The sequence below is a fragment of the Zosterops lateralis genome (assembly GCF_965231275.1).
Source record: "Zosterops lateralis genome assembly, chromosome: 4".
In the NCBI taxonomy this organism is placed as follows: domain Eukaryota; kingdom Metazoa; phylum Chordata; class Aves; order Passeriformes; family Zosteropidae; genus Zosterops; species Zosterops lateralis.
This window is the reverse complement of record NC_139765.1, coordinates 50,297,608-50,323,367: the sequence shown is the minus strand read 5'-3', so window position 1 is coordinate 50,323,367 and position 25,760 is coordinate 50,297,608. Positions and strand designations below refer to the sequence as shown.

The following is a 25,760-nucleotide window of genomic DNA, read 5'->3' as shown; positions in this document are numbered from 1 at the left end:
TAAACCTCCCATGGTACAACTTGAAGCATCTCGTTTTGTCTTATGACTTGTTACCTGGGATAAGAGACTGACCCCTACCTGGCTACAATTTCCTTTTCAGATCATTATCGAATGCAATAAGGTCTCCCTGCTGTTTCCTCTTCTCTAGGCTAAACAACCTCAGTTCCCTCAGTCATTCCTCATAAGACTTGCTATCTTCCAGGATGTATCCCTAAATCAGCAACCAGGCTTCCATATGAACTCCATTAAGCTCCAGAAAAGCACCGACTTTGAACACTCCTGTGGTTTTATTTGACAGTGGATACTTCTCCCAACCTGACCATTCCATCTAGTCTCCTGACCCTTCACCATAGCAGTCCAGTCAGTAGCACGGATGGAGAGCTGCACTTTGCTGCCTGATGGAGGAATTGGACAACAATTTTGTACCGTGCCTAAAAAGTAAAATTGTGAGACAAACAGCACACAAAGACGTTGCTGCCACTAGATGGCAAAAAGCGCCCACGAAAAGCAATAGCGCGTTTCTGAGAGCACAACTAATGGTCTCTTCACTCAGGGGAGTTCACTCCTTCACAGGGAAACAGAGGCAGGAAGGCAACAAGGCAGCACAAAAGCCCTGCCTGAGTACATAATGTGCTTTTTGAAAAGCTATATTGTATCCCAACGCTGTCTAACTCTCCACCTCCCATTGCATCAAGCTGTTTTAAAGCTAGCTACCAAAAAAAAAAAAAATTAAAAATGCCCCAAAGGCTGTTCAGGGGAAGCTTTAAATACACTGCACAATAGAGTTCAGAAATCTGAGCACAAGAGACTATGAAGTTGTGAGGACAGTGAAAGAGGAGGGAACATAGGAAAATTCTTAGCATTTGAAAGGATTTACTCCAAAAGTCTTGTTGTTGACTTGTGGAGTGATTATGGGACAGATCACATAATGTGAACAGGGACTAAAATAACACAAAGTGACCTCTCCTACAATAGGCCTGGGGACAGGCAACACTCTAGGAGTCACTTGGGAAAACACTGGCACCAAACACTAATTACCACAATGATGTTGGTATAAGCTTTCTTTTCCAAACATACTGGGGAACAGATCTCCCAACATAACTTCCCCCATCTATACAGCATCACCTCCTTTTAACACTAGGCTGGTGACTCGTACTGTCATTACACCTCTGTGAACACAAACTGAGATGTCCCTGAGGCCTCGATGACTGCAAGGGTCACAGGTGGCAGCACAGGCACAAGCCACATGGCGCAAGGACTTGTGCTGACATCCTGCCAGGTCTGCTACAAGTCACTGGCAAGTTTCGTTTATTCTGGCACAGTGCTATTCATCCCCTTTTTGTATCTACTAACTTTCTTTACATCAAAACCCCCTTTCCGATACTTCTTCAGTCTAAAAGACTTTGCAACACCTTGCAAAACACAATGACCGAAGAAAGAGTAAACTGAAGCCTCCCAGAAAGGGAGTGCAGAACCTCTGGGCCTTCATTTCCTGTTGTTACCGGGACAAAGAGGGACGCGTTTTCAAGCGTGTTTGTAGCGGGCTGGGCGCTGTGGCTCGGCTGGAGCGGCAGGACACAAAACCAGCCTTGGCAGCGGGCACAGCACAAGCGCCAGCAGGGACCGTGCCCTAGGGGGTCAGGGGTCTGTCTCCTCTTCAAGAGGGGCAAGACAGAGGAGCTGGGAATTGTCCTGGATCTCCGGCCCTGCAGCCATAGAGCGATCATCTCTTGAGAACTCCGGTGCTTCCCGTCCGCTCGGAGTAGGATCCGACCCCGCCCTGAGCTTTATTTCGGGCCCATGTGCCCAGCGGCGCCCTGGCCGTGCGCTGAGGGACGAACACAGAGCGGCTGAGGCGACAATTGCTCGAGGGCCTGTCGCACCCTGCAGCCCGGCCCCTGTCCCGGGGCAGCCCGGCCCGAGGCAGCGCCCGGTGCCGCGAGCCGCCTCCAAACTGGGGCTGCCTTCCAAGCTGGGGCCGCCTCCTTCCCGAGCGCCCGCCCAGACCGCCCCGGGCCCCGCCGGCCCCGCCCGGCGCCTCCTCCGCGCGGGCCGCGGCCTCGGCGGCGCCCCAATAGATCCCCGCGCGTGGCTCCGGCCACTGTGGCGTCGCAGACGCGCGGTGCCCGGGGTTCTGTTGGTGCCCGGGGCTCTGTTGGTGCCCGGGGTTCTGTTGGTGCCCGGGGCTCTGTTGGTGCCCGGGGTTCTGTTGGTGCCCGGAGCCGGCGCTCAGAGCTGCCCAACCCGCTTCGGGAGCAGCAGCCCGTCCCCCGCTGGGAGCACTGCGCGCCTGCCGCCGTCTCGGAGGATCCAGGCCGCCACCCCTGCGCGGGGCGACCTTGTGTGCCTTGTGCTGACCGCGTGTTCTGGTCCTCTTCGTTTCCCTGTTCCTCTTCGTTTCCCTCTCCGTCGTCCTCGCCCTGTCCCTCATCCTCGTCCTGTCCCTCATCCTCATCCACGCCCGGGGCCAAGCAGCCCGCCGGGTGCTTCCTGCCGCGGATGGCCCGCAGCAGGGCCATGTGGTGGCACGCCCTGCAGAAGAGAGTCAGGTGCCTCTTCAGGAGTAGGCGACGGCAGTCGCCATCCAGTAGCCCGTCTGGGCAGTCCTGTGCCGCCGCCAGGACCCCTGAGCTCAGTGACGAGGCCCAGGGCACGCTGCACCACGCGGATGCCCGCGGCGACCCAGGAGACCAGCAGAGGCGGTCAGTTCTGTGGGCCACTGATGGACACCTTGGCTGCTTCTGGCAGGCACTGCCGTGGCATTTTCCAAGCCATGCTCCACTAGTCCTCAGCAGACTTAAGGAAAAGGCAGAATGAGACCATCAGTATAGTGCAACCAACCCTTTCCATGCCTTCCCCCCGCATCCCAGCAGCTTTGCATGCCATGTGGAGGCACCCGCCCTCAAGGCCGTGTGTGGGATCAGGTTCAAGCTAATGGCTTGAAAATAAAGATTTGTCCAGTCTTTAGAAGTGAACTTTAGAACTTTTCATGGCTTGGAGCTGCCTGGTTGGCTCGAGCACTGTTGGAAATGTGTGCTGGCAGCCTGCCGCTTTGCCGTGGTCTCTCTGCAGGACTCTTTGGTAGCTGCTCAGACTTCACCCATTCTCTTCTGCCCTGTGGCTGATCAGCGCAGGATTGCAGCAGCAGCAAGTGGGAGGAACAGAGTCTGGGCAGGGTCCCCAGGGCTATGTAAAGACACAAATTTTTTTCATCTTTTGTCTGTTGGTCTGTTGAGACCATCTCTTTAATTTTTAGGACGCCTCTGCATCATCTCGATTCTGCGAATGGCCATGCAGATGTTGTTAGACATCTAGCAGGAAAGAGCTGCCAACTGAACTTGGCTGAAGACTTGGAAAGAGCTCCGCTGGTGGAGGTAAGTGGACTGTGTTCAGATCTTGTAATGGAGCTTATTGACAATGCATTACAGGAGAGGTGTCTGGCAGGATTCCTTATACAAAAGGACCATAGAAACATGCACATTGTTATCAGCATGGCTTAGGCCTCTGTTAATTTAATATTTGTGGATGTCCTTCAGTCCCACCATTCAGGAGATGAGCAAGTTGTGACAAGAGTGAGACAAAAATACTGAAAGTCTTCCCCCCTTCTTTCTATGTTGATCCTAGGCAGTAGAGCACCAGCAAGAAGAATGTGTGGCTATTATGCTAGAACATGGTGCCGACCCAAATCCGGCAGATGTTGACAGCAACGCTGCCCTTCACCTGCCTGTCCTGTCTGGTAATACTGATGTAGCAGGGCTATTACTTGAGCATAATGCCAGTAGTGATGCTCAGAACAAGGTAATAACCTTGGTATATGGGTAAAGCTGCTCTTTCGAACAGGTGCCAAACTTGTCTCTGTTTTTCTAATGGAGATTCTCTCTCCTTTCAGGGGGAATATACCCCTTCAAATCTTGCAGTCTCCAAACAGCATGAAGAGATACTGAAGTGTCTTCTAAAAAAAGCAGCTGACAAGCATACTGCAGGGCAATGTGAAAGGTGAGGGGTTTGTCTAAACAGCACACAGGTCTCCTCAGTTATCAGCAAGTGTAACTGAGGAGAGGCATGGGACTGAGCTTAGAAAAAGAAGGAAGAGCCACATGGAAGGAGATCGCCATGTGACTGGTAAATGTAGGTCTGCTCTTGGATGCTCTCAGACCGTCAGTACTCTTGTACCACTGAGGACTACCAAAAAGTGTTGGCTATGGTGTGCTCTCCCTACACAGATCTAGACTCACGGGGAAACTTGCTGTTAGCTCAGCAGCAAGGTTGTTCTGCAGGAGAGCAAAGGGGTTTTAAGCAAAGAACAGTTGATGCATTAAGTAGTATGGAATGGGAGCACTGGGGGAAAGAGAAGCAGCTTATCTAAGGGGACATGATGGGTTCCAACCACACATAAAGAGAAAATGTCTTGATGTGTCACGCAGTTGAACAGCTTGCCCTGGGAGTTCATGGAGCTGCATCCAGGGGAATTTTAAAGAGTAGTGGAAGGAGCCCTAAACAGCATGGCCTTATCTTGTAGTTGAGGCTGCACTGGGAAGACGGTGAGACTGGAGATATCCTGAGGTTGCTTCTAAGCTGAATTCTCCAGGCTTTCATGTACTTGGCTTTCCTTTCATTGTGCTTGTAGGAATGGGGGAGAGAGTTGATTTGGGAGCAAGCAGGGGAAAAAATGTGCCAAACTGGACACATTTCCTATCATATTTCGGATGCTTTAGGACTGCTCAGGTGATTACTAGAAGCCATGAGACTGATGTGACGGAAGACGATCTGTACTTGCAGGAGGAGTTGGAGAAGCTTGAAGAGGAGGTATGGAAAGCCTGTCCCTATAGGAATAAATCATGGGATGCTTGAAGCTTTCTTGTCTATCATGAAAAATGACAAAAGAGTGTCCTGAGAGCTAGAAGGAGAGAGATCTAAGGAAATTGTGGTTACATTGGGCTTTGATCTTCCTCCTTTTCTCCTGCCTTTGTGCCCCATTATGCTGAGGTAAAGCTGCCTCTCTTCACGGTTTTGCCACTCCTCAGTCAGGGGTGTGGGATTCCCTCTCTCTGCTCTACATTCAAGGTCTTCCTGGTACAAGAACACTCCCTGAGCACGCTGGCGCAATTCCCAACTCCAGAGCAGGTCTGATGGCACAGATCACCTGGGAGCCTTTTCTGAAACAGCGCTCACCAGGTTATAACTGCTGTCATCCCTCCTGGCCCCACCACGCTGAGGCAGAGCTGCCTCTCCTCAGGGATCCCCTGTTTCCCACTCAGTGGGAGCTGGGCACCTCTCTCGGTCTCTCTGTGCCACTTCAGAAAACTCCCTCTGGCACCATGCTGTCCTCCAGGACGAGTCTGCCACAGCAGTTTTGCTCTGACATTTCCAAGACTCCTTCCTTCTTTAGGAATAAAAGCATTTGAGTTCATGCTTTTATGCAGTAGCAAATAAAGTGAATACAAAGAGCATCATCGCAGGTCCCCAAAAGGGTTGGAGTGGCAGTATCAGTGCTTAGAACTGTGCCCCAAGAAATCTGTGGAGGCTGCTGTAGATGATTTGGAGTAACACAGCTTGTGTTCATTTGCTAGTAGAAGCTTTGAAGGTATTTGAGATGATTTACAGTTCTTTGGGCAGAGAGTGTGGGCAGATATCTGCAGCACATGAATCCTTGGGCAGCAGCTGACTGCCCTGTATAAAAGCTCACCGGACAACTGCGGATTCTTTTTGTGACTTTACAGTTGCTGCAGGAGGTGGAAGAAAAATATCAACATTCTGAGCGTTGTGTTCGTGACTTGAAGACTGCCGTGGATGAGAAGAAAAGAGAAGAGCTAGCTGCTGCCCAGGAACTGCAGGACCAGCTGTCAGCATATTTTGAGAAGCAGACTTCTGTGAAACAACTTGAAGAGCACATGCAATGGTAAGGGAACAAACAATGCAGTGGGATGTGATCTCTGTTGCTTGCAGGAATTGGGAGGAAACAACAGGACGCATACTCTAATTTTGAAGGACACTCTTGCTCTTGATTCTGTTATTTCACACTGTTCATCTGGAATTGGTGCTCTCCTTGGAGAATTTTCTTCAATAAGACCTCTATTTCTCTTTAAGCCTTGAAATTAAAGCCACCAGTATGGAAGCCACTGTCCAGCAACAAAGCAACAGAATTGAAGCCCTACTGAGAAACCTGCAAGCCTCAGTAAGCTGCTCATAAATTTCTCCTTTAATGACTCCTGAGCCTAGTTACCTATTTCTGTGGGGAAATTTTATTGTGGACTTTACCTGGAGGCCTGAGGGGAGCTCAGTGGTTGCATTTTCCTGAATACAGGCTTCTCAGAAAGCAGGTGAGGACCTGGCTTTCATAGCAAGTGACCTTTGAGTGGCATTTCTAGTCTTGGATTGAAGCAGTGAAGTTTTTCCTGCTTCCCCCTGGTAGCATGAGGCTGCTTAGCTGTAGTGGAAGGACAGAGAGTTCACCGGTTTTCCGGCTACCTGCTGGTGGCCAGCACCATTTCTTTCTTTGAATTCACTCTGAAGACAGGTGTAATTCTGCAACTGAAAAAGTAAAAGCACCCATAATATGCCCAGCAAAAACTTCATGCTTTTGGAACACCATTTCCCTAGGACACAGTGCCACAGCTGCAGCAGAAGGTTGCCAGTGCAGTTCTAGAGCAATCTACATGCAAAGCTTCACTGGCAGTTACTATGAGCCATGAGGCTGACCTGGAAAAAGGCAACCTGTACTTCCATAAGGAATTGCCTAGGGTTTGAGCAGAGTTAGGGAAAGCCTGTGCCTTTAGAATCAAGCTGTGGGTGCCTATCTCTTCCAATACATCCTGAAAAAGAACAAGGCAGTATCCCAGGAAGCAGAAGGACAGAGATTTAAGGAAGTGGTGGTTATATCGGGCTTTGATCTGCCTCAGTCCCTCCTGTCTCTGCCCCCCCCATACGCTGTAGAAGCGTGAGAGCGACGCCTGGGTCTTAGGGAGCAGCTGGGGTCTCTGAGCCCTAGGCGTGGTGCTACAATATAGCCGACGACTAAGAGAGGGGATGGGCTTCTCCTTTGAAGATCTGAAAGCTGTTTATTCAGGATCCCAGGCAGGAATAGCGAAGGGGTCCAGGGACACAGAATAGAGGTTCAGGGATGCAACAGCCTCAAATAAAATCCAGGGACGAGAGCGAGGAGGGTGCTGAGGGCACAGGGTTATAAATGAGAAAACTAGGCAGATCTGAGGGTCAGGGTCCAATAGGAATAGGGAAAAGTGGTGCAGAGGGGTTAGTAAGAAGCAGGGCAACTAATGGGATCACTATGGTAAAATTAGGGAAGGAAGGGAAGGAAGAATATTCTAGGAGGAGTGCATTTATGGTGAACGGGGCTGAACACAATGACATAAACTTAACAAACCAATGAAACAAGGAAACTTAAGAAATATTAACATGTGGCTGCAAAGGTCCATGGGAGGAAGGTTTCCTTGCCATGATCCCAAAGGATATCTTTCCCCATTTGCCTCGGCCCCTCCAGGGTTGGGGCACAGCTACCTTGGGGATAAGCCCCTGGGCCTCCACATGCCACCATGCTGAGGTAAAGCTGCCTCTCGTCAGGTTTTACCACTTCCAGGTGAGGGGCTTGGGATTCCCTCTCTCTGCTCTACATTCAAGGTCTTCCTGGTACAAGAACACTCCCTGAGCACGCTGGCGCAATTCCCAACTCCAGAGCAGGTCTGATGGCACAGATCACCTGGGAGCCTTTTCTGAAACAGCGCTCACCAGGTTATAACTGCTGTCATCCCTCCTGGCCCCACCACGCTGAGGCAGAGCTGCCTCTCCTCAGGGATCCCCTGTTTCCCACTCAGTGGGAGCTGGGCACCTCTCTCGGTCTCTCTGTGCCACTTCAGAAAACTCCCCCTGGCACCATGCTGTCCTCCAGAACGAGTCTGCCACAGCAGTTTTGCTCTGACATTTCCAAGACTCCTTCCTTCTTTAGGAATAAAAGCATTTGAGTTCATGCTTTTATGCAGTAGCAAATAAAGTGAATACAAAGAGCATCATCGCAGGTCCCCAAAGGGGTTGGAGTGGCAGTATCAGTGCTTAGAACCATGCCCTAAGAAATCTGTGGAGGCTGCTGTAGATGATTTGGAGTAACACAGCTTGTGTTCATTTGCTAGTAGAAGCTTTGAAGGTGTTTGAGATGATTACAGTTCTTTGGGCAGAGAGTGTGGGCAGATATCTGCAGCATGTGAATCCTTGGGCAGCAGCTGACTGCCCTGTATAAAAGCTCACCTGACAACTGTGGATTCTTTTTGTGACTTTACAGTTGCAGGAGGTGGAAGAAAAATATCTGCATTCTGAGCGTTGTGTTCGTGACTTGAAGACTGCCTTGGATGAGAAGGAAAGAGAAGCAGCAGCTTCTGCCCAGAAACTGCAGGATCAGCTGTCGGTGTATTTGGAGACTGTGAAACAACTTGAAGAACATGTGCAACGGTAAGAGGGTAACACAGTGGGACAAGGTGCCTCTTGCATGCAGAAGCTGCTTGGGAGCCACAGAATTGATGTCTTTTTGCATTACAGCAAATCATTATGGTTTTGAATGATGCTTTTGATTTTCAATATTTTACTCTGTACTTTTGGAATTGGTGCTCCAGCAGATTTTTATAATAAGACCCAATTTATGTTTAAGCCTTGAAATTAAAAATACCAGTTTGGAAGCCACTGTCCAGCAACAGAGCAACAGGATTGAAGCCCTGCAAAGAGACCTGCAAGCCACTTCCTCAGTAAGCTGCTCATAAATTTCCCTTTTCATGATTCCTGAGCCTAGTTACTTTTTTCTGTTGAGGAAATTTTATGGTGAGGTTTCCCCTGAGAACCAAGGGAAGCTCAGTTCCTGGATTCTGCTGAATAGAGGCTCCTCAAAAAGCAGCTGAGGACCTACCTGGCTTTTATATCAAGTGGCCTTTGAGTGTTCTTTATACCCAGTCCTACAGAGATAGTGCCCTTTCATTAGTAGCTTTGAATATTAGTACTGATTTGGGCTTCGTCCTGAGTGAAAAGAATTACTCACAGTGGTAGCTCCAGGGTTCTGCCTTTATTGCTGATGATAGTGAGGTGGCACAGCCGCCTCTGAGCCAAGCTGGGGCCTTGAACTTGGATACATGCAATTGATACGTGGGGAGAGATCTCTTTTGCTTTGTGGTGATTGAAGGTGCAATGTCTCTTTCAGGCACAGGCAGCCTTTGAGGACTTCATAAAACAAAGCAGAGCCAGTCATCATGACTCACTGACCAACCAGCTAAAAGACAGAATTAGAGATCTTGAATGTGAATTGGACAGGATAAAAGATATCCAGCAACAGACTACTTTTCAAAAACAGCGTACACAGGCAGAAGTGGAAAAGTACAAGGAGCTGTATCTAAAGGAAGTGAAAATTAGCAAATGCCAAGCAAAGGAACTGGAAAGGCAAGTCCATATTTTTTTGAGTGTTAATTAAAGTGACTCCTGTTTCCTTATGCATATTCCTTCCAAATCACTCTTCTCCACCTGCTCAGTGTCACGTGTAGAAGCATGAGATGGCATAATTCTGGTGGCAGACCCTTCCCCTTCATCAGCCTTCTCTTAATTTCTCTTCAGTGTTTCAGCAGCAACGCCACAGTAGCAACATTATGGTATTAACAGCATACTTTTCAAGTTGATGTTGTTTTAACTGGCAGCTTTTTTACCAGTCTTTATAATCTCTTCCTCCTGCATACCACACAAAAGATTAATTTCATATCCATTGTTTTTTGAGTATGAATAGGCCCCTCAGAGAACAGAATTGGATTTTGTGAAAGAAAAATAGAAATTATCATTTTGGCTTCTGTTTAAGCTGAGCTTTGAGCTTTCCTTGGGAAGGGAGGCCAGCCCAGAGTTGTTACAGAGGTGACCTGCCTTCCAGAAGAAGCTATGTGAACACATGCGTTTCAACAGAAGGCTTTGAAGCCCTCATGACGAGCAGTCCTAAGTGTGATATCTTAGAAACAGGCTCTCCAAACAAGCTCAGGTCAAATAATGGACTATTTTTGGAGGCTCTTCATCTCAGAAATCAAATAATAGTCAAGGACCTGGAGAGTAACTTTGGGAAAGTGTTACTACCAAAGGTAACTGTGTGTGTGCTTCTGAATGTTTCAGAGCTAATGAGAGACTTGAAGAAGCCAATGCTAAGCTCCTCCGGGAGCGCCATAAAAACGAATCATTACTCACAAGCAGCATTGTCAGTGGAGGTCTGGCTGCAACTCCAGTTCTGTATTCAACTGCACTGGGACATCTTGGCAACAATCTGGGACTGGACAGAAGTCTCAGTCTAGGAGGAGGCTTCCTAGGCCAATGTGAGATCTTGTTATCAAGAAAGAGGCTTGCAAACTCTGTGGCCAAGGTAAGCATTTTGAAATATTCTCGACTGCTGAAGAGTAGTCGTATACAAGGTTCTCCCTTTTTAGCCTGAAGTTAAAATCTACTTATTGTTCAGTGCCATGTTGTCCAATAGGCCAAAGCAACTGCCACTCCTCAGAACAGTGCACAGCTGTACATTGTAAGGCTGAAGAGTTCTGGTCATCGGGATTGTAAAAAATTTAAAATCCTAAAACCTGGTCGTCCCTCTCAGAGTCATTAATAGGAAGTACTGTTACTAGTCTTTATACCAGAATTTGGTACGACTTTGTTCCTTAAAGTTCTCTCTGCTTTTGATCACAACCTATAGAAACATTTAGTTTGTTGTCACCAGAGGAGCTGAGGATAATTCACTCTCACTATACACAGTTTGTCTTCATTGGATTCCCTTTGAACTCTAATACCATATCAAACTCTGGAGTTTTCTTCCTTGAATAAGGGTGAGTCAAGCAACTGCTAAACCCACAGAACACTTAACTATTTCTTACCATTTCAACCAGGTTCTCTTAAGAGAAAGATGGAAATTGCAGCATGCCAGATTTCTCTCAATCAAAGCAGAAGTCTGGTGTCTGGGACTCAGATTTCCTGCTGTGAATTTATCCTCCCTCACACTAAATTGAGCCGCACGTTCTATTGTGATAAGTCTTCCTGAAATCACCAATTGGGGAACAACTGAGACTGTCATGGTTCCACCTCAGTGATCAGTGTGTTCAGGAAAGTCTTCCTGAACTGGTCTTCCCTCTCTGAGTCATAAATAGGAAGTACCCTTAGTGGTCTGTGCACTGGAATTTGGAAATGTAGTGCATAGCCCAAGGCAGAGAATGTCTGTCTGCTGCAAGTGTTGCAAGAAGATTTTGGGACTCAAGGCCACTTGTTTTATTTACAAACTGTCAAGCTTCCATCCAGACAGCTGTGCCAAAGGCTGCTGTAAATGAATCTGGGTGTCTTGATGTGGAAAAGAATAGTGAACTCTGCTAGCTGCAACCACTGTGAATTGATGGATTTATGAATCCAGTTTCCCTACATAACGTGAGAAAGGGAATGTTGGCTCCCTGTGCTCTCTTTCAACTCCTGTTCCTTTTCTGGATTAATTTTCCAACTGCCCTCTTGTATTGTAGTGGTCTTTCTATTGTGAGCTCTTCTCCTTGCCTCATGTACATGTAGGCCATGTTCTTGGTCTCATTGAAGACCTTTGAACTTAAGGCTCTTCTTCTTTCTTCTTCAGCTCCTTAATCAAAAATCTTCTTTCTCTCCTCTGCAGCCAGATACGTGAAAAGGTTTGTAGCCCGTACTGTTTAACCTTGTGTGCTACTGGAAATGTTTTGTCTAGTTATGCTGCTGGGTGTTGATTCAAACCTACTGATGCATTCACATTGGCCTAGAACTGGAAATGCTTTGGAGTTGCTGGTTTCTCTGGGGGAAAGGTTAACTGCTGCCAAATACTTCTGTGCTTTATGTCTTTGTGAAGTTATGGCTTCTGTGATAGTTCAGCTTCTGTAAGATGGCACCATATGTGTGGATTTCATCTCTTCTGATGGAACTTGATTAAACTAGAGGAGAAGGCTCTTTACCCCCCTTGTCTGTTCTGACAAAAATCAAAAAGTTCTGGGTAGCAACAGTGTTTGGTTGTGTGTGCAGTAGCAGTACTGCTCTAAAGCTGAGTTGTAAACCTTGGGTATCATCTCATGGAGTCTTAGAGGATCCAACTTACTGTGTGCTCAAGAAGCTCCGTAGGTAGGTAGTAAGTCAACATCACTTCCTGAAAGAGAATTACTGAGACTGCTGCAAGTGACCCAGTGTGTTACAGCCTGAAGAGCTTAGCAGTGAAAAGTGCCTGCACAGGAGGTTTGGGCTAGTCAGCTGTGATGTGTTCTCCAGAGGGCTGATGGCCAGGAGAACAGTGGACATGCTGCCAGAGTCCTCCAAAGCCTTTTCATTCCATTTCAGAGAAATCTGTGTTTGCCTTATTTTCATCTTATTTCTCTTTACTCGGATGGGGATGAGAATCACAAAAAGGTTACTGGAATAAAAAAGAGGCAAACAAGACCTTTTTCTTCTCTTGATTCAGTCACACATGTTGCAGAGGGCCCTGTGGTCATTGTGAAGGCTTCATAAACTGGGAAAGTGCTTTCTTCCAACAGCTCAACTACTATGCTTTGCTTAGGATTAGTCCTGCTTTAGGTCATCTTTTGCTCTAGGCCTTAGATTTCCTGCTTCCTTCCACTACCCATGTCTCATTTCATGTTCTGGAGGAGTTCCTTTTCCCCAGGATTTTACTGTCCGCACTTGAAAATACTTGAGGCTTGGGGGGAGTTGTTCTTTTGGCACTGGTTAGAAAAGTTTGGCTCCATCTCTGTTACTCCACCCCCCTGGTAGTTACTGCTCCGGGAAAGAAACAGTCACAGCTCTCTCAGCCTTTCCACATAGCTCATGTGGTCCAAGGCTTGGCATCTTCTTGGCCACCACAAGCCATCATTTCCATTTGGGATTATATTTTTAGGTTTTACCGTGTTGTCCATGGGGTGTAAGAATGTTTTAGGAGTTTTAACAGCTAAATTTGGGCCATATTATATCTTAACTGTTTATTTGATGTATAATTCTAGATACAAGAGGAACTGGATCAAAAAATCACCAAGGAGCTGATAGAAGGTAATGTGTCATTACATTAGGAATGTTAGTAAGGAAAAAGGTGACTGTTTCTAAGTCTTGACAGCTTTCAAGCCATTATTTTCAACTTCCTCTGCTAAGCACAGAGATTTTTTTTCTGCTAGCTCTCCAGTTTAGACTTGAATGTGAAAAATTCCTGCTTCCCAAAATATTACATAGAATGTTATGCACCTGCCTAGAAAAAAACAAGCAAAAAACACTTGTTTTAAGATGAAGTTGCCCTTCACTAGAGTTAATCTCCAGCAAAAACAGCAAAGAAGCCCCCACATTCTTTTAGATCTTTATAGACTTCACCAATCCCTTCCTTCCCTGTATGTGGAATGCCTTCAGTACTAAACCATACCGTACATGTTCTCTGCTGTTAGATCTTGATATTTTCTTCCTGTGATTCATGGCTTGTATTTGTAGCTTAGGTGTTGCAGTCTTGTTTTGAATAAGTAAAAAGAACATGATCAGGAACAAAAGACAACATTTCTTCAGGAAGAGATTGTTCAGTGCCATTTAGGCAAATATTGAACTGCTTGCCTAAACAATGCTTGCAACATGGAGCATAAAACATGCTCTGCAATTTGGGGCCAAGTGTCCAAAGAGGAAATCCACCTGGGCCACTGGAGTCATGAGTAGCCTGCAGAATGTCTGTCACTAGCTTTAGAAATGCTGTTGTATTGTTGTATATGTTGCACATAAGCAAATGTGCACAAAATGTGTTTCTTCCTTTGTGCCCAGCTCTTCCCATGTTAGGTATCCTTAGACAATTTAAAGTCTCATTCAGGACTGCAGACTCTTGTGTCATGTACAATGTTACTTCAGTGCATTAACTCTCCCTGTCTGCTTTAAAAGTGACATAAGCAATCTTGTGTCATTTCCCCCCAGCCACTGCTGAACTTGAAGCTGGATGTGTTGGATCTTCAAAAAAGTTTCATTTGGATCCCCTTTGCAGAACGAGAGGATTATCGTGATGTTTTAACCAAAAATCATGTAATTAAATGAAATTCTGTAGAAAGACTCCGGACATTTTTTACTTTTATAGAGCATCTATGGTTTCCCTTCTCCCCGCCTCAGATGTGAAAACTTGTTCATTGCAGTCTGAATATAAACTCTAAGTCTATTAAATGGATGTCAAGCACAGTGCACTCACTTGTTGTTTTTTTTCTGCCTAGCTGGCTTCTTTTGCACTCACAGTATGAACCACATCTGTTTTTTCTGACCAGCAGATTGACTGAGCTGGATTCTTGAGCTTGACAAAACTGTCAGATGTTTCCTGTTGCAGTAGCTTCATTATGTGTCACTCATGTTCTGTGTTTGAACAAAAGTGTTCCCTTCATTCTTTCTTGTCCTTTCACTTAATGTGTTTGGAATGTTTCCAGTATTATTTTCATGCTTAGAGACATGTTCCAGACCTGGGAGTCGAGAAGAAACACCATTCCTAGGTCTTGCTGCGAAGCAGACATCTATGGAAGTCCACCTAACCGGTCCTCATGTCCTCAAATGCTTGAAGGCAGGCATTAGAACTTTGACACATCACTCTCCACACATACACCAAAGTACAGCTGGGAAAAAGTGCATTAAATAATAATCCACTTCCTCTTCAGGTAATCCCCTTCAAAGTTACACGTATTAGCAGATGTATGGGTTGTAAATCCCAAATGCCCTTTTGGAAGTTAACAAATTTAATTAAACAGTACATTGCACAAGTTCTTCACATAATAGAGAATGAGAGCTCTGCTAAGGAGCAACAGTACTGTAAAGTCTAAGTAAATTCAAATGATGTAAGAAGCAGCAGTAAACTCTGTCATGCCATGTAAGCTGATGAAATCTGGCTGCTTAGCAGTTTGATCAAAGACTATGCAATATAAGCAAATCACTTGCATTTGTATTTTGATTTAGCACTGATTTCTTTTTGTCTGATGCTGGTTTGATTTTAAACATCAAGTATGCATAATTATTTCAGAAAGTCTCTGTCTTTCAAGAAATTGAAACTAGCTTGAACTTGAAAAAAAGCTAATCAGTTTATGAGGGTCACAGAAAACCATTTACCAACTGAAGCTTTCAGGGGAGTTTTCTGGGAACAATCACAGTTCTTTCCCTTACTGTCTGTTGAAAACTATGTCTAAGCCTATTCCAAACTCAGATTTATTTATATCTGAAACACAGTTGGCACAAAGTGTAAGTGTAACGAAACATTTCATCTGACATCAAAGTGAATAATGTCATAATTAACTTTCTGCCTTCTCTCTTATTTGTATAGTTGCTCACTGCTGGCAGGATGAAGGTTCCCATACCTCTCCAGAATGTTTCTCACATGTTCTCTGCACTCAAGCACACCTCTGGGCAGGGCTGATATGTGTGCTGGAGACTCAGAATAATTGATGTGTTATGTTCACTGTATGGATGCACCAAACCCAACCATAGGTCTAATCCTACAAAGCATTTTAGACCAAATTATTTCACTACCATTACTGGAATCACTGATAGACTCTCCATTGAAGAAGAATGTACAGCTTAATGCAGTTGGATTCTGAACATTCAGCACTTTTCAGAATAAATAAGATTGGAAAGAAAGATTAGTTCTTTGTTTCTGCCATCATTGCTGCCATAAATAAAACTTCTATTGATGGTTTGGCATTGTTCTGTGTAATTTAGCCCAGGGGTATCCCAGATATCATCTACCTGAGTAGGCAGTCCAAGACTGTACTCTTCAGGACATTTTGTGGCTGTGTCTGCTATTTCGGGGCACACAGAGGACAGCAGGCAGCAGCAGGTCAGACATGGAAAGCTTCTTTATTTTCTGACTCCATCAACTTACATACACTTTGTACAAAAGCCAAAGTTGGCTAAAAAAGGCTGCGACCTCATGAATCTCATTGGTCACCATTACCATCAATCAAGTTCTCCTCCCAGAATACTATGTAAACACATTGATAAATTCTAAAAATACATATAGTTTACATGAAGCTGCGTGAGAATCATGCTGTGAAGATTCAAAGACTTGAAAGCAAGAAAATTCAGGGCGACAGCTATCCCTGAGCAGGTCGCCCAGGACTGCACTCTTAGGACCCAACAGCACTGCTCAACACTAGCTAAAACACCTGTATGCTATCATCACTGTGTTCAGAACAAATTCAAAACATAGCCCCAGTCACTGTGAAAAAAATTAACTCTACCACCATCTAAGCCCAAACCATCACAATAACACACTGATGTTTTGGCTGTTGCTGAGCAGTGCTTATCAGAAGTCAGGGAGTTTTCAATGTCTCAGCCAGTGGGGATAAAAAGCTGGGTGGAAACACAGCTGGGACAGCTTACCCAAACTGGCCAAAGGGATATCCCACACCATAGAAACTGGGTCAAGTTAGTCAGACAGGATAGGCATCAGTCAGCAGGTGGTGAGCAACTGTATTTGGATCACTTGTTTCTTATGGGTTTTTATTTTTTTTTTTAATTACAATTCTTATATTTTTGTTTGTATCAATTATTAAACTGTTCTTATCTGAACCTACAAGTCATGTTTTTTTTGTTATTTTTCCTAATTCTCTACCCCATCCCACTGGGGCAGGGCAGTGGTGGTGTGTCTGCAGGGGGTAGTGATCATGCAGTTGTGTGGTACCTCAGTTTGTGTCTGGGCTTAAGCCACAGCATTTGGGAATTGAAATAAGTTCTCAATGCATTGCAGTTCTACTGTCAGCAGACATTTCTCCCTTCTTTTGTATGATTTATAACTTCCAAGTAGTTTAATAGAAAGAAGGAAGACAAAGGTCTTATTTTGAATTTTTCCTCAATTAAAATGAACCAAACCTAACAAATCCAATTGCGACCTACCTGACTCCACAATAACAGAGAGTTCATTTACTTGATAACTATATTGGTAGCTCAAAAAGTGTGGTTCTGAGTATGCTAGTAAGCCTCTTCTGAATCGCAGAAGATTCAGAGTTGGAGGGGACCCACAAGGATAGATCATCAAGTCCAGCTCCTAAGTGAACAGCCCATAAAGGTATTGAACCCATAACCTCGGTGGTGTCAACACCATTTTCTGACCAACTGAGTCAATCTCATACAGCAACTGTTTTACTGTACAGAAAATAAAATTTCTTGTTCATCACTTAGAGGAAACCAAAAGAAATCCCTTCTACATTCTGAATGAAAAGCTAGCTGTTAATCCTACTGTGTGCATGGGATACAGTATGTCAGGCTGGACTGGGAGCAGGTAAAACTGCCCCCACTTGACTCAGCAACTACCCAATGACTGTAGAAGGCTCCAGAGGCAGCACAGCAGAAGCACCTCCACAGCTGCAGCTCTCCACTTATGGCAAAAGCTGCTGCAGTCACTGTCTGCAGGGTGTGTTCTAACTACCTTATCCCCTTCAAAGCTTCAGAGTCGGCACTACTGAGTCATGCAATCCTCCCAGACAGCTTTTTTAAGTTGTACTACTCCTATAAATACAGCAGTTGCAAAGCAGGTGTACTAAACCGGATACTTAGCAGCATATGTTATCAGCCCAAGTCTTTACTGACACTTTTCCTTCCTGGTAGATAAAATACATCAGGTGGTCCAATAGGGGAATTAGCCATATTGGCAAAGGGGAATTTCAGACTGACATTTTATACCTCAACTGTACAATGATTGTGAGCTAAATTTTCCAGCTAGAGTGAATCATGTTGAAGGAAAGGTGTACCTATAGCAAACTAATCCAAATACCACTGCTTATGCAACACTTAAGTCACACTTAAGCCCTATTTGGAAACGTTCCTGTGGTACACAAGACTTGTAATGAAACAAGAATGAAACACTTCACACAGACAGGGAAAGAAACAGCTGCTATTAGATGATACCGGGAAAACTACAGATAAGCATAGAAAACACTGAACAGAAAAAGCAACAGAATAGGAAATACCAAAATTAAAAAAAAACCCCCAACCTAAATCCAAAAAGGAACGATAAAAATGAAATTAAATGTAGAAATGGATCAAAACTAAAACACTTTGATATCTTCAAAGCACCCTGAGCCAACACGATTAAAGAAATAGTACTAACAAAGATTGATTTGATGAACAAACAGTTGCTTTAGTGACAGACTAGCTATTTATTTTGCATCTTTTTTGGCTAGTAAGGAGCAGTTCCTGTTGTACCCATATGACTCTATGACTCCATCAGCATCCCTTATCTTTAAAAGTATGAAACCAAATTTTAGCCCATTCAGGTATCAAAGTCACCCACTAAAGCTGACATTGTAATCACAGGGGGTTTTATTGATACCATTCTGAAATATTTGACATGGAATTAGGGTCTCCTGATCTTATCCGGGGAGTAACCTGTAAAAACAAAACTATTTGTGGCTGAGCATGTGTCCATTTGAAAAGAAGTTGAGATTAAGTACTTCCTCCTGAAGAGCATAGAGATGATTTGTGTTTACCCCATGTTACCATCTTGTAAATAAAAACTTGCCTTTCTTCTGAGATGGCTGGAAGAAAACAAATATATCTAGTTAAAAAATGCATTTTGCTCTCCATTTTTTTATTAAATGGTCAGACTGACTACAGAGACATTCTCAAAATGGTTACTAATACTAATTTCCTAATACTCATAGCAATTTAGGTTTTGCAACCTGAACATACTTAGCTGTGGTTTCAGCAAAAGAGTATTTTTCCATCTTTTTAAAATTATTGTTATTATTATTTTGGCTCTTCTTTCTAGAGATCATGTCTGAAAAACCAGAACACTGCTAATACATTAAGAATCAACTAATGAAAGTGACTGTACATCAGTCACCTCAATACAAGAGGATAATGTCAGAAGCAAACATTTAATAAAGCTGTGAAGATTCATTCTGGAAAGGACAATAAAGATTTTAATATATGTACCATTCTTAGTGATGAAGGAAAAGAAAATATTTCAAAGGGCTAAATCACCTCCTCTAATAAGTGATACTATATTATTGTCCCATTGCAATAAATATTTTTACGGCTAATCATAGTGAAATGCATTCCTCTGTCTGAATTAGGTTCTGTTTGCCATCTGCTTTTCAGAAATTCATATGCAAAAAGTAGTTTCTAAAGATAGGAAGAAGTGTTCTGGCAAGATGTTCCATTCACCAAATACCTTAGGGTATACTGTATCATGGCATCACCCCCAAATTGTATCTGAACTACCCATGGCATCACTGTAGCAGAGATATTGAGAACTATTCCCAAATATTTTGCTTTCTGTACTGCGTTTCCCTACAGGCCGTCTGCATGCACGTTTGTATTCCTGTGTCCGTGCCCACTCAGCCGCATTTACCAGAAAGTAACTTTCTGAGTCTGTCATGGGTGTTAGGGAAACTTCCCAGTGTGACCATTCACAGCCTCTGACAGCCACGCCCGCAGGGCCAAAGGCTTTCACTGCTGGAGGCGTAGCCCCGGCACGACGGGCGGCTCCAAACGGGGGAACGGGCGGCTCCACACGGGGGGAAAAGGGCGGCTCCACACGGGGGGAAAAGGGCGGCTGGCTGGACACATCTCCCCACACCCCCCACTCTCACAGTCAGACCAGGTTTCCGCACCGCTTCGACCCCACGTTTCCCACAGCACAGTCTCAGGTATCTCGTTCTATAAAGCAGTTTATTCCTGTGCAGTAACACAAACAGCTCGAGATGGTGCCTCTAAGGAGAGCACCTACATAAAGAACCTCCGGGTTTCCACAGCCGCCCCGCCGCCCCCTGAGCCAGCCTCGCCCCTCCGGCCTTGCCCCACTCCCCGTGTCCGACGCCTTCGCTGGGTCACCGCTCTTCATCTCCTCTGTTACCCAAAAACTCGGCAATTCCAGGCTCCTGCTGTGTCACTCGGTCTCTCAGAGTCGCTTCGCCTGAGCAGCGTCACCCACCTTCGCGCCCTTGGATATCCCGAAGGCGGGAAGTTCACGGACTCTTGTCTCGGGTTGCACCCAAACCCCGCATCTCAGTCGGCAATCTGCGAACTCAGCTACCAGACGTATTCCTCAGCATCCAGATGCTATCTGAATCTCCGCTCCATCCTCTTTCCCCCTGTATAAATCCCTGCAGTCTGTTCCTGTCTCGCATCCACCCAAGCACGATGGCGGCACCACGCAGCGCCAAATGCCCCGGGACACGAATTCCACCTGAGAACTGTTCCGTCCGTGCCTGCGCCTGCGCGGGCCCGCCCGCCGCTGCCCCGCCGCGCCTGCGCGGGGCTGGCTGTGCGCGGGGTGCGGGCTCGGGCCCCGGGGGAGGGCTGTGCCCCAGGGCGTCTGGGGCTCCCTCCGCCCGCCGCGCCCGGGGCTCGCTCCGCAGGAGCCGCACTGAGCCGAGGTCGCTGCCGGGAGCTCCCCTCCTCTGTCCCTGCCTGAGGCACGGTCCAGCCCGCCCGTACTTCCCGCCGTCGCTCTTCTTAGACGGGACCGTGCCTGCGTTCCCGCTGCGGGATGAAGAGGATTTTCGGGTTCGGGAGGAAGAGGAAGGGGCAGCCGCCGCCCGGCAGCGCCTCGCTTCCCTGCCCCGCCGGCGCCTACGAGCTTCGGCAGAAGGACCTGGGCAAGCTACACCGCGCGGCCGCCAGCGGCGACCTGGCCCAGGTGCGGCAGGGACTGAGGAAACACGGCATCGACGGGCGGGACAAGGCGGAGCGGTAAGGGCGGGCGCCGGGGGCGGTCCCGGCAGCCCCACGAAGCTGTGGCAGCCCCGTGAAGCTGTAGGGCCCCGTGAAGCTGTGGCAGCCCCCCGCAGGTCCCCGCCGCAGGAGCGGGCCGGCAGCGTCCCTGTGAGGAGCGGGAGTGCGGGCGCCGCAGCCCAGGGCAGCCCTTGGCTCTGGGAATCAGGGTTGTGCTGCCCAAAACCCCTTGAATTCGGCCACCTGTTGCCTCACCGCTTTGGACCGGCCTCCTCGGTGCCCTCATTCCCGGGGTCGTACGTCGTTGCCCAGGGCGCGGGGATGGGAGCAGAGGGGAGTTGCCAGAGGAGCCCCGTGGCCATTCTCCAGCCTGGGTTCGGAGTCCGGGTGTAATCGCCCCCATCTGTGCAGCTCTGAGAGCCCAGCCTGCGGGGTCCATAGCTGAGCCCGAAGGGGCACTGCCCCAGTGGACACTGCGGTTAGGAAGGATTTATAGCACAAAATAAACATGTTGTCTGTTGATGCTGCCTGCCTTTTGTGAGTGCGATCTGACAGCCTAAGCCACTGTGTGGTTTTAGGGGGCAGTTAGTTTTTTGTTCTAAGGCTTCGGTACAAGTAATCATTACCTTGGACTGGAAGATCTGGTCAGTGACTTGCAGGAGAAGCTGTTGCTTCTGACAGGTGTTGTTGTGTGGGGATTTGAGTCAAGCACAGCAAGCACTTAACAGTTCCACCTTGAGGAGAAGCCCTGGGCTGCAGCATGGGTCCTGGTGATCTGTCATGAGCCTACGGGGATCACCTTTTCTGTAAAGGCTCAGAGTCAAATCCTTCGTGATATTCTGAAGGGATGCTGGTTTTAGCAGAGTAGCTCAACTTCTCTAGGCTAGCTGTCCAGAAGGCTGGACTTCTGGCAGCAATAAAACTCATCTAGTTTTATTTCCCTAAAAACACCTAGATTTGTAGGAGGAAGCACATGCAAGGACTTCCTCGGTGATTGTGTCTTTGTGCACAAGTAGACTGGTGAATTGGCATCGACCTAAGATGCTTTGGTTTGAAGGACTGCTTTTCTTTCTGGCAAGGCTTTAAATTGAAGAAAAAAGTTCAGTTTTCCTGTGTTAGTTATATATTGTGGAAACATAGTATCGCCTCCTTGGAGAGGACTTCCTCTGTAGTAGGCTTTTTATGACTGACAGTTAAACATTACAGGAGAGTCAAAAACTACTTTCCTGTAGTCAGGATCAGAGTTTGCTCTGATCTGCTCTCTGGTTTGCTACATTTTGTTAGAGGCACTTTGGTGCAAATGTGTTCTTGGTTTTGCTTCAGTAGTAAAAAAGCTAGAGAAAAAGAAATTCTCAAAGTGCGGGGAAACTCTAATATTCTTGCAATTAAGTCCATCTCCTACATCTCCAATACACTTCTGGCCCGTGAATGATCCAAGAAAAACTTAGAAGTTGACTTTCCATAGTCCTCAGATTCCCTAGCTTTGGTCTCTGTTGCTGTGCCATGTGTGTAGTCCCACTGAGGGTGATACCCAATGCCTGGGCACAGGAATTTCTGCAGGTTCAGTTCTACAGTGAAGGAAAGGTCCCCTTAACTAAGTAGATGTTGTGGAGGGTTTTTGCTAACAAGTCCCAAGCATTTGGTGTGCAGGTACTAGTAATGGGAGTGGGTTCTTAAGCTTGAGATTTGCAAAGTGAAACTTGTGGTCGTGTCTGTTTATCAAAAAAGCCTGAAATTATCCCTGTCTGTGCTAATTCACTTTATTTAATTTTTAGGACAGCTCTGCATCTTGCTTGTGCAAACGGCCATGTGGATGTAGTTACGTATCTGGTAGAAAACAAGTGTAAGCTAAATCTTCTTGACAATGATAACAGATCACCGCTGATGAAGGTACGTGGACTATGGTATGTTTTTGCAAGTGAGTCTTACTGGTTTTGAAATAAATTATGTATTTTTTAGTATTTATGTAGAGCTTTGTAAAATCACACATGTTGTGATTTGTGTGGAATGAGCATATATTAGCTAATCTTTGAAGGTGCTCTTAATTCCCAGTATTGGGAAGATGGAGGAATTGCAACAACGTGAAATGTAAATGCTGGAAGTTTTTTGTATTTTGTTTCCAGGCAGTACAGTGCCAGCAAGAAAAATGTGTGGCTATTCTGCTACAACATGGTGCTGACCCAAATCTGGCAGATGCTGATGGCAACACTACCCTTCACCTGGCTGTCCTGTCTGGTAATACAACTGTAGCAGGGCTATTACTTGAGCATAATGCCAATATTGATGCCCAAAATAAGGTAAATTTTTATATTTGTTAATGAAGTGCTTTCCAAAAGTTGCATTCATATTTTTCTTGAAGTTTTGTTTGGTTGGTTTTGGTTTTTCTTACTCTGATTTTTAACTTTATCTGCCCTTTCAGGAGGGATATACCCCTCTTATTCTTGCTGTCTCCGAACATCATGAAGAGGTAGTGGAGTTTCTCCTTAAAAAAGGAGCTGACGTGCATGCTCGAGATCAATGTGAAAGGTGAGGGGCTGTCAAAACCTTACATGGGTCTCCTTAATATTCTTCAGGTTAGCTTGACAGAGGCATGGGAATGAGGTCTGAAAAAACACAAAACAAGGAGCCACGCAGAAGCAGTTACTTCTGTGTGACTTGTGAAAAATGGTCGTACCTCGGTGGCTTGCTGTTACATCTCATTCAATGCTTTCCACGTTGAGGATTGCAAAATGTTACTGTGTGTGATGGCCTTTCTGGCAGGAAGCCTGCCACTAGCTCAGTGACATTCCCTTAAATTGAAAAGCCATCTCCTGCATAGTAGTAGAGTTTGTAAGTGTTGTCTGTGTGAAAGCTTTGTTTTAAGATTAAACATTTAATTGTTTTGAGACCCTCTCCCATTTTATTGTTTTTCTTAATGAAAAATGCGTTTTCTTTTGTTCATTTTAAAGTAATGGGGAGAATACCTTTTTGAAGGCAAACAAAACCAAAAATAATTACAATGACTGTATAAAATAATATATTTCATATCGTATTTCTTGGATCCTTCAGAACCCCACTTATGACTGCTGCTTCTGGTGGAGAGCTTAACCTTATAAAGGTTCTTCTTCGATATGGTGCTGATGTTTCCCATAAAGACACTAATGGATGGACAGCTGAGGATTATGCTGTTATTCATGGATATTCTAGGTAAGTTTTAAACTGTATCATTAGAGTAAGTTGTCTATTACCAGTGTGGTTTTTGATAATTTTTGTTAACAGCACCAAGGTTTGATAGTGTGCTGAGACTTATGTTGAAGGTGTGCTCAGTGATGTCTTCATACAATCATTTAGATTGGAAAAGGCCTCTAAGAATCAACCTAACACCAAGCCCACTGCTAATCTACAACACCTGTCAAATACCTCCAGGGCTGGTGACTCAACAGCTTCACTGGTCAGTCTGTTGTAATGCCTCATAACCCTTTCACTGAAGTAATTTTTCCTAATATCCAGTTTAACCTCCCCTGGTACAACTTGTGGCCATTTCTTCTTGTCTTCTGATATGTATAATTTCAGTGTCTAGTGTTAACTTGGAAGTTGAGGAAAAATTTTGCCCAGAGTTCTCTGTTAGATTTCAACTTTTATTGCTAAGCTCTCGTTTGCTCAATACAAACTCTAAAATCTGTCTGTATCATACAGTTCTCCAGAGGTCAAATTTGACAGGTGCCAAGCAGGAGTTAATAGCATCTTAGGTTTGAGTATGATTAAAGTGAATGTGACTGTAGTGATATTGATGAGTGTATTAGTCATGCAGTAAGGGCATATAAGTATATAAATCTATATGGCTATGGATAGGATAAGAAAAGGATGGATAAGAAGTGGCTGTGAACTCTTCTATTAGATGGTATATGCAGGTATGTGATTATTTTTACAAGATTTATTTCTTCTCTTTATCTCTACAGTCTTAGTAAACAACTGGCAGAATATGCAGACTGGGAAAACATAGGAGAAGTTTCTACAGGTGGTGGTGCACGAGGCATCACAGCACTTGGCACTCCCCACCGGGCAGCAGCTGCTGGCTTTACATTGGGTGCACCTGCTGTGGACAGAGGAGGTAAGGCCCTTAACCATGGAGTAGCTCACAGGAAGAATCAGCGTGGCCTTTCCTTAGTGGGATTGTGTTGTTAGTGCTTACTGTATTCACTTGGTTTTAGTGGAGGCATCAGATGGAGTAGCACAAGCTTTGTGAATGTGCTTATTTGGTGATACTTGGAAAGTGCTGCTTGCCAGGCTGTGAAACCGTTTGATTTGCGTTCTGTGTTCACTTCTTAGGTTTGTTACTTTCTGTCTGTCAGGCTGCCCATCTATATGGGTTTTCCTTGAGAGAGAAGGAGGCTAGGGAAGGAATTAGGCAGAAATGTTTTTATTTTTCAATTTAAAAAGTGTACTTTTACCTAGAGATGGCAACTGAGATTGTGAAAATCCAGTTTCAAAAGCAGTGGGTTCCACCTGAGGTAGTTGGTCCTCTTTCTGTAATTAGGAAGCAACAGAGGAATGAGCAGAAAAGTACGGATCTTGTTGATTTTCATGGAGTTTGTATCTTTATTTTAGTAATAGTTCCATCTGCACTAAGGTCCTTTTGCATGTCCCATTTCTCAAAATCCCTCAGGTATAGTTAGCAAATATTATATTGGAAGAGTAATTTTGTTGGCAATGACATTGCACTGTCTGTGTATGCTGTGTTGGCTTGAATGTAGTTTGATTTACAATAAAAATTATCCTTTTCTTCCACTTTCAGTAATTTCAATGAAATTTTTTAGAAAATAATAATTACCTTGTGATCCAAAAAACAATTAAATTGCCTTGTATTAAAAAAAATTACTCCTTTGGTGAGTTTTAAAAATCCAGTCTGTGGTTATGAGGTCAGAGTCCTAGAGGAATCCTAGAAAATGAATACCTTATTATAACTGAATAGTTTGCCTCGTACTTTACATCTCAAGTCCTACAAGTTTTTAAGGGTGTTGCTTTGGAACTATGTGGCAAATGGATAGAAGACAGTGCTCAAATACAGTTAATTATTCCTTTAAATACAGTTCCTTACTTCATTTTTAAATAAGTCA

The 25,760-nt window shown here is 45.3% G+C and overlaps 1 protein-coding gene across 3 annotated transcripts in view; it reads left to right on the top strand.

Annotated features, from left to right (window-relative positions):
- Positions 1-20,394: 20,394 nt before the first annotated feature.
- ANKRD26 (ankyrin repeat domain containing 26) overlaps positions 20,395-25,760 on the top strand; it is a 50,770-nt gene continuing 45,404 nt past the window's right edge. For 2 of the 3 annotated variants that reach the window (XM_083860393.1, XM_083860392.1), the window contains exons 1-5: positions 22,459-22,554; positions 22,788-22,961; positions 23,084-23,190; positions 23,713-23,850; positions 24,603-24,754. In XM_083860393.1, the coding sequence (XP_083716519.1) occupies positions 22,549-22,554; positions 22,788-22,961; positions 23,084-23,190; positions 23,713-23,850; positions 24,603-24,754 (577 nt within the window). In that variant the 5' untranslated portion in view covers positions 22,459-22,548. Of the gene's footprint in view, positions 20,683-22,439; positions 22,555-22,787; positions 22,962-23,083; positions 23,191-23,712; positions 23,851-24,602; positions 24,755-25,760 lie in introns of those variants that run through there. The other variant, XM_083860391.1, reaches the window with a different exon arrangement.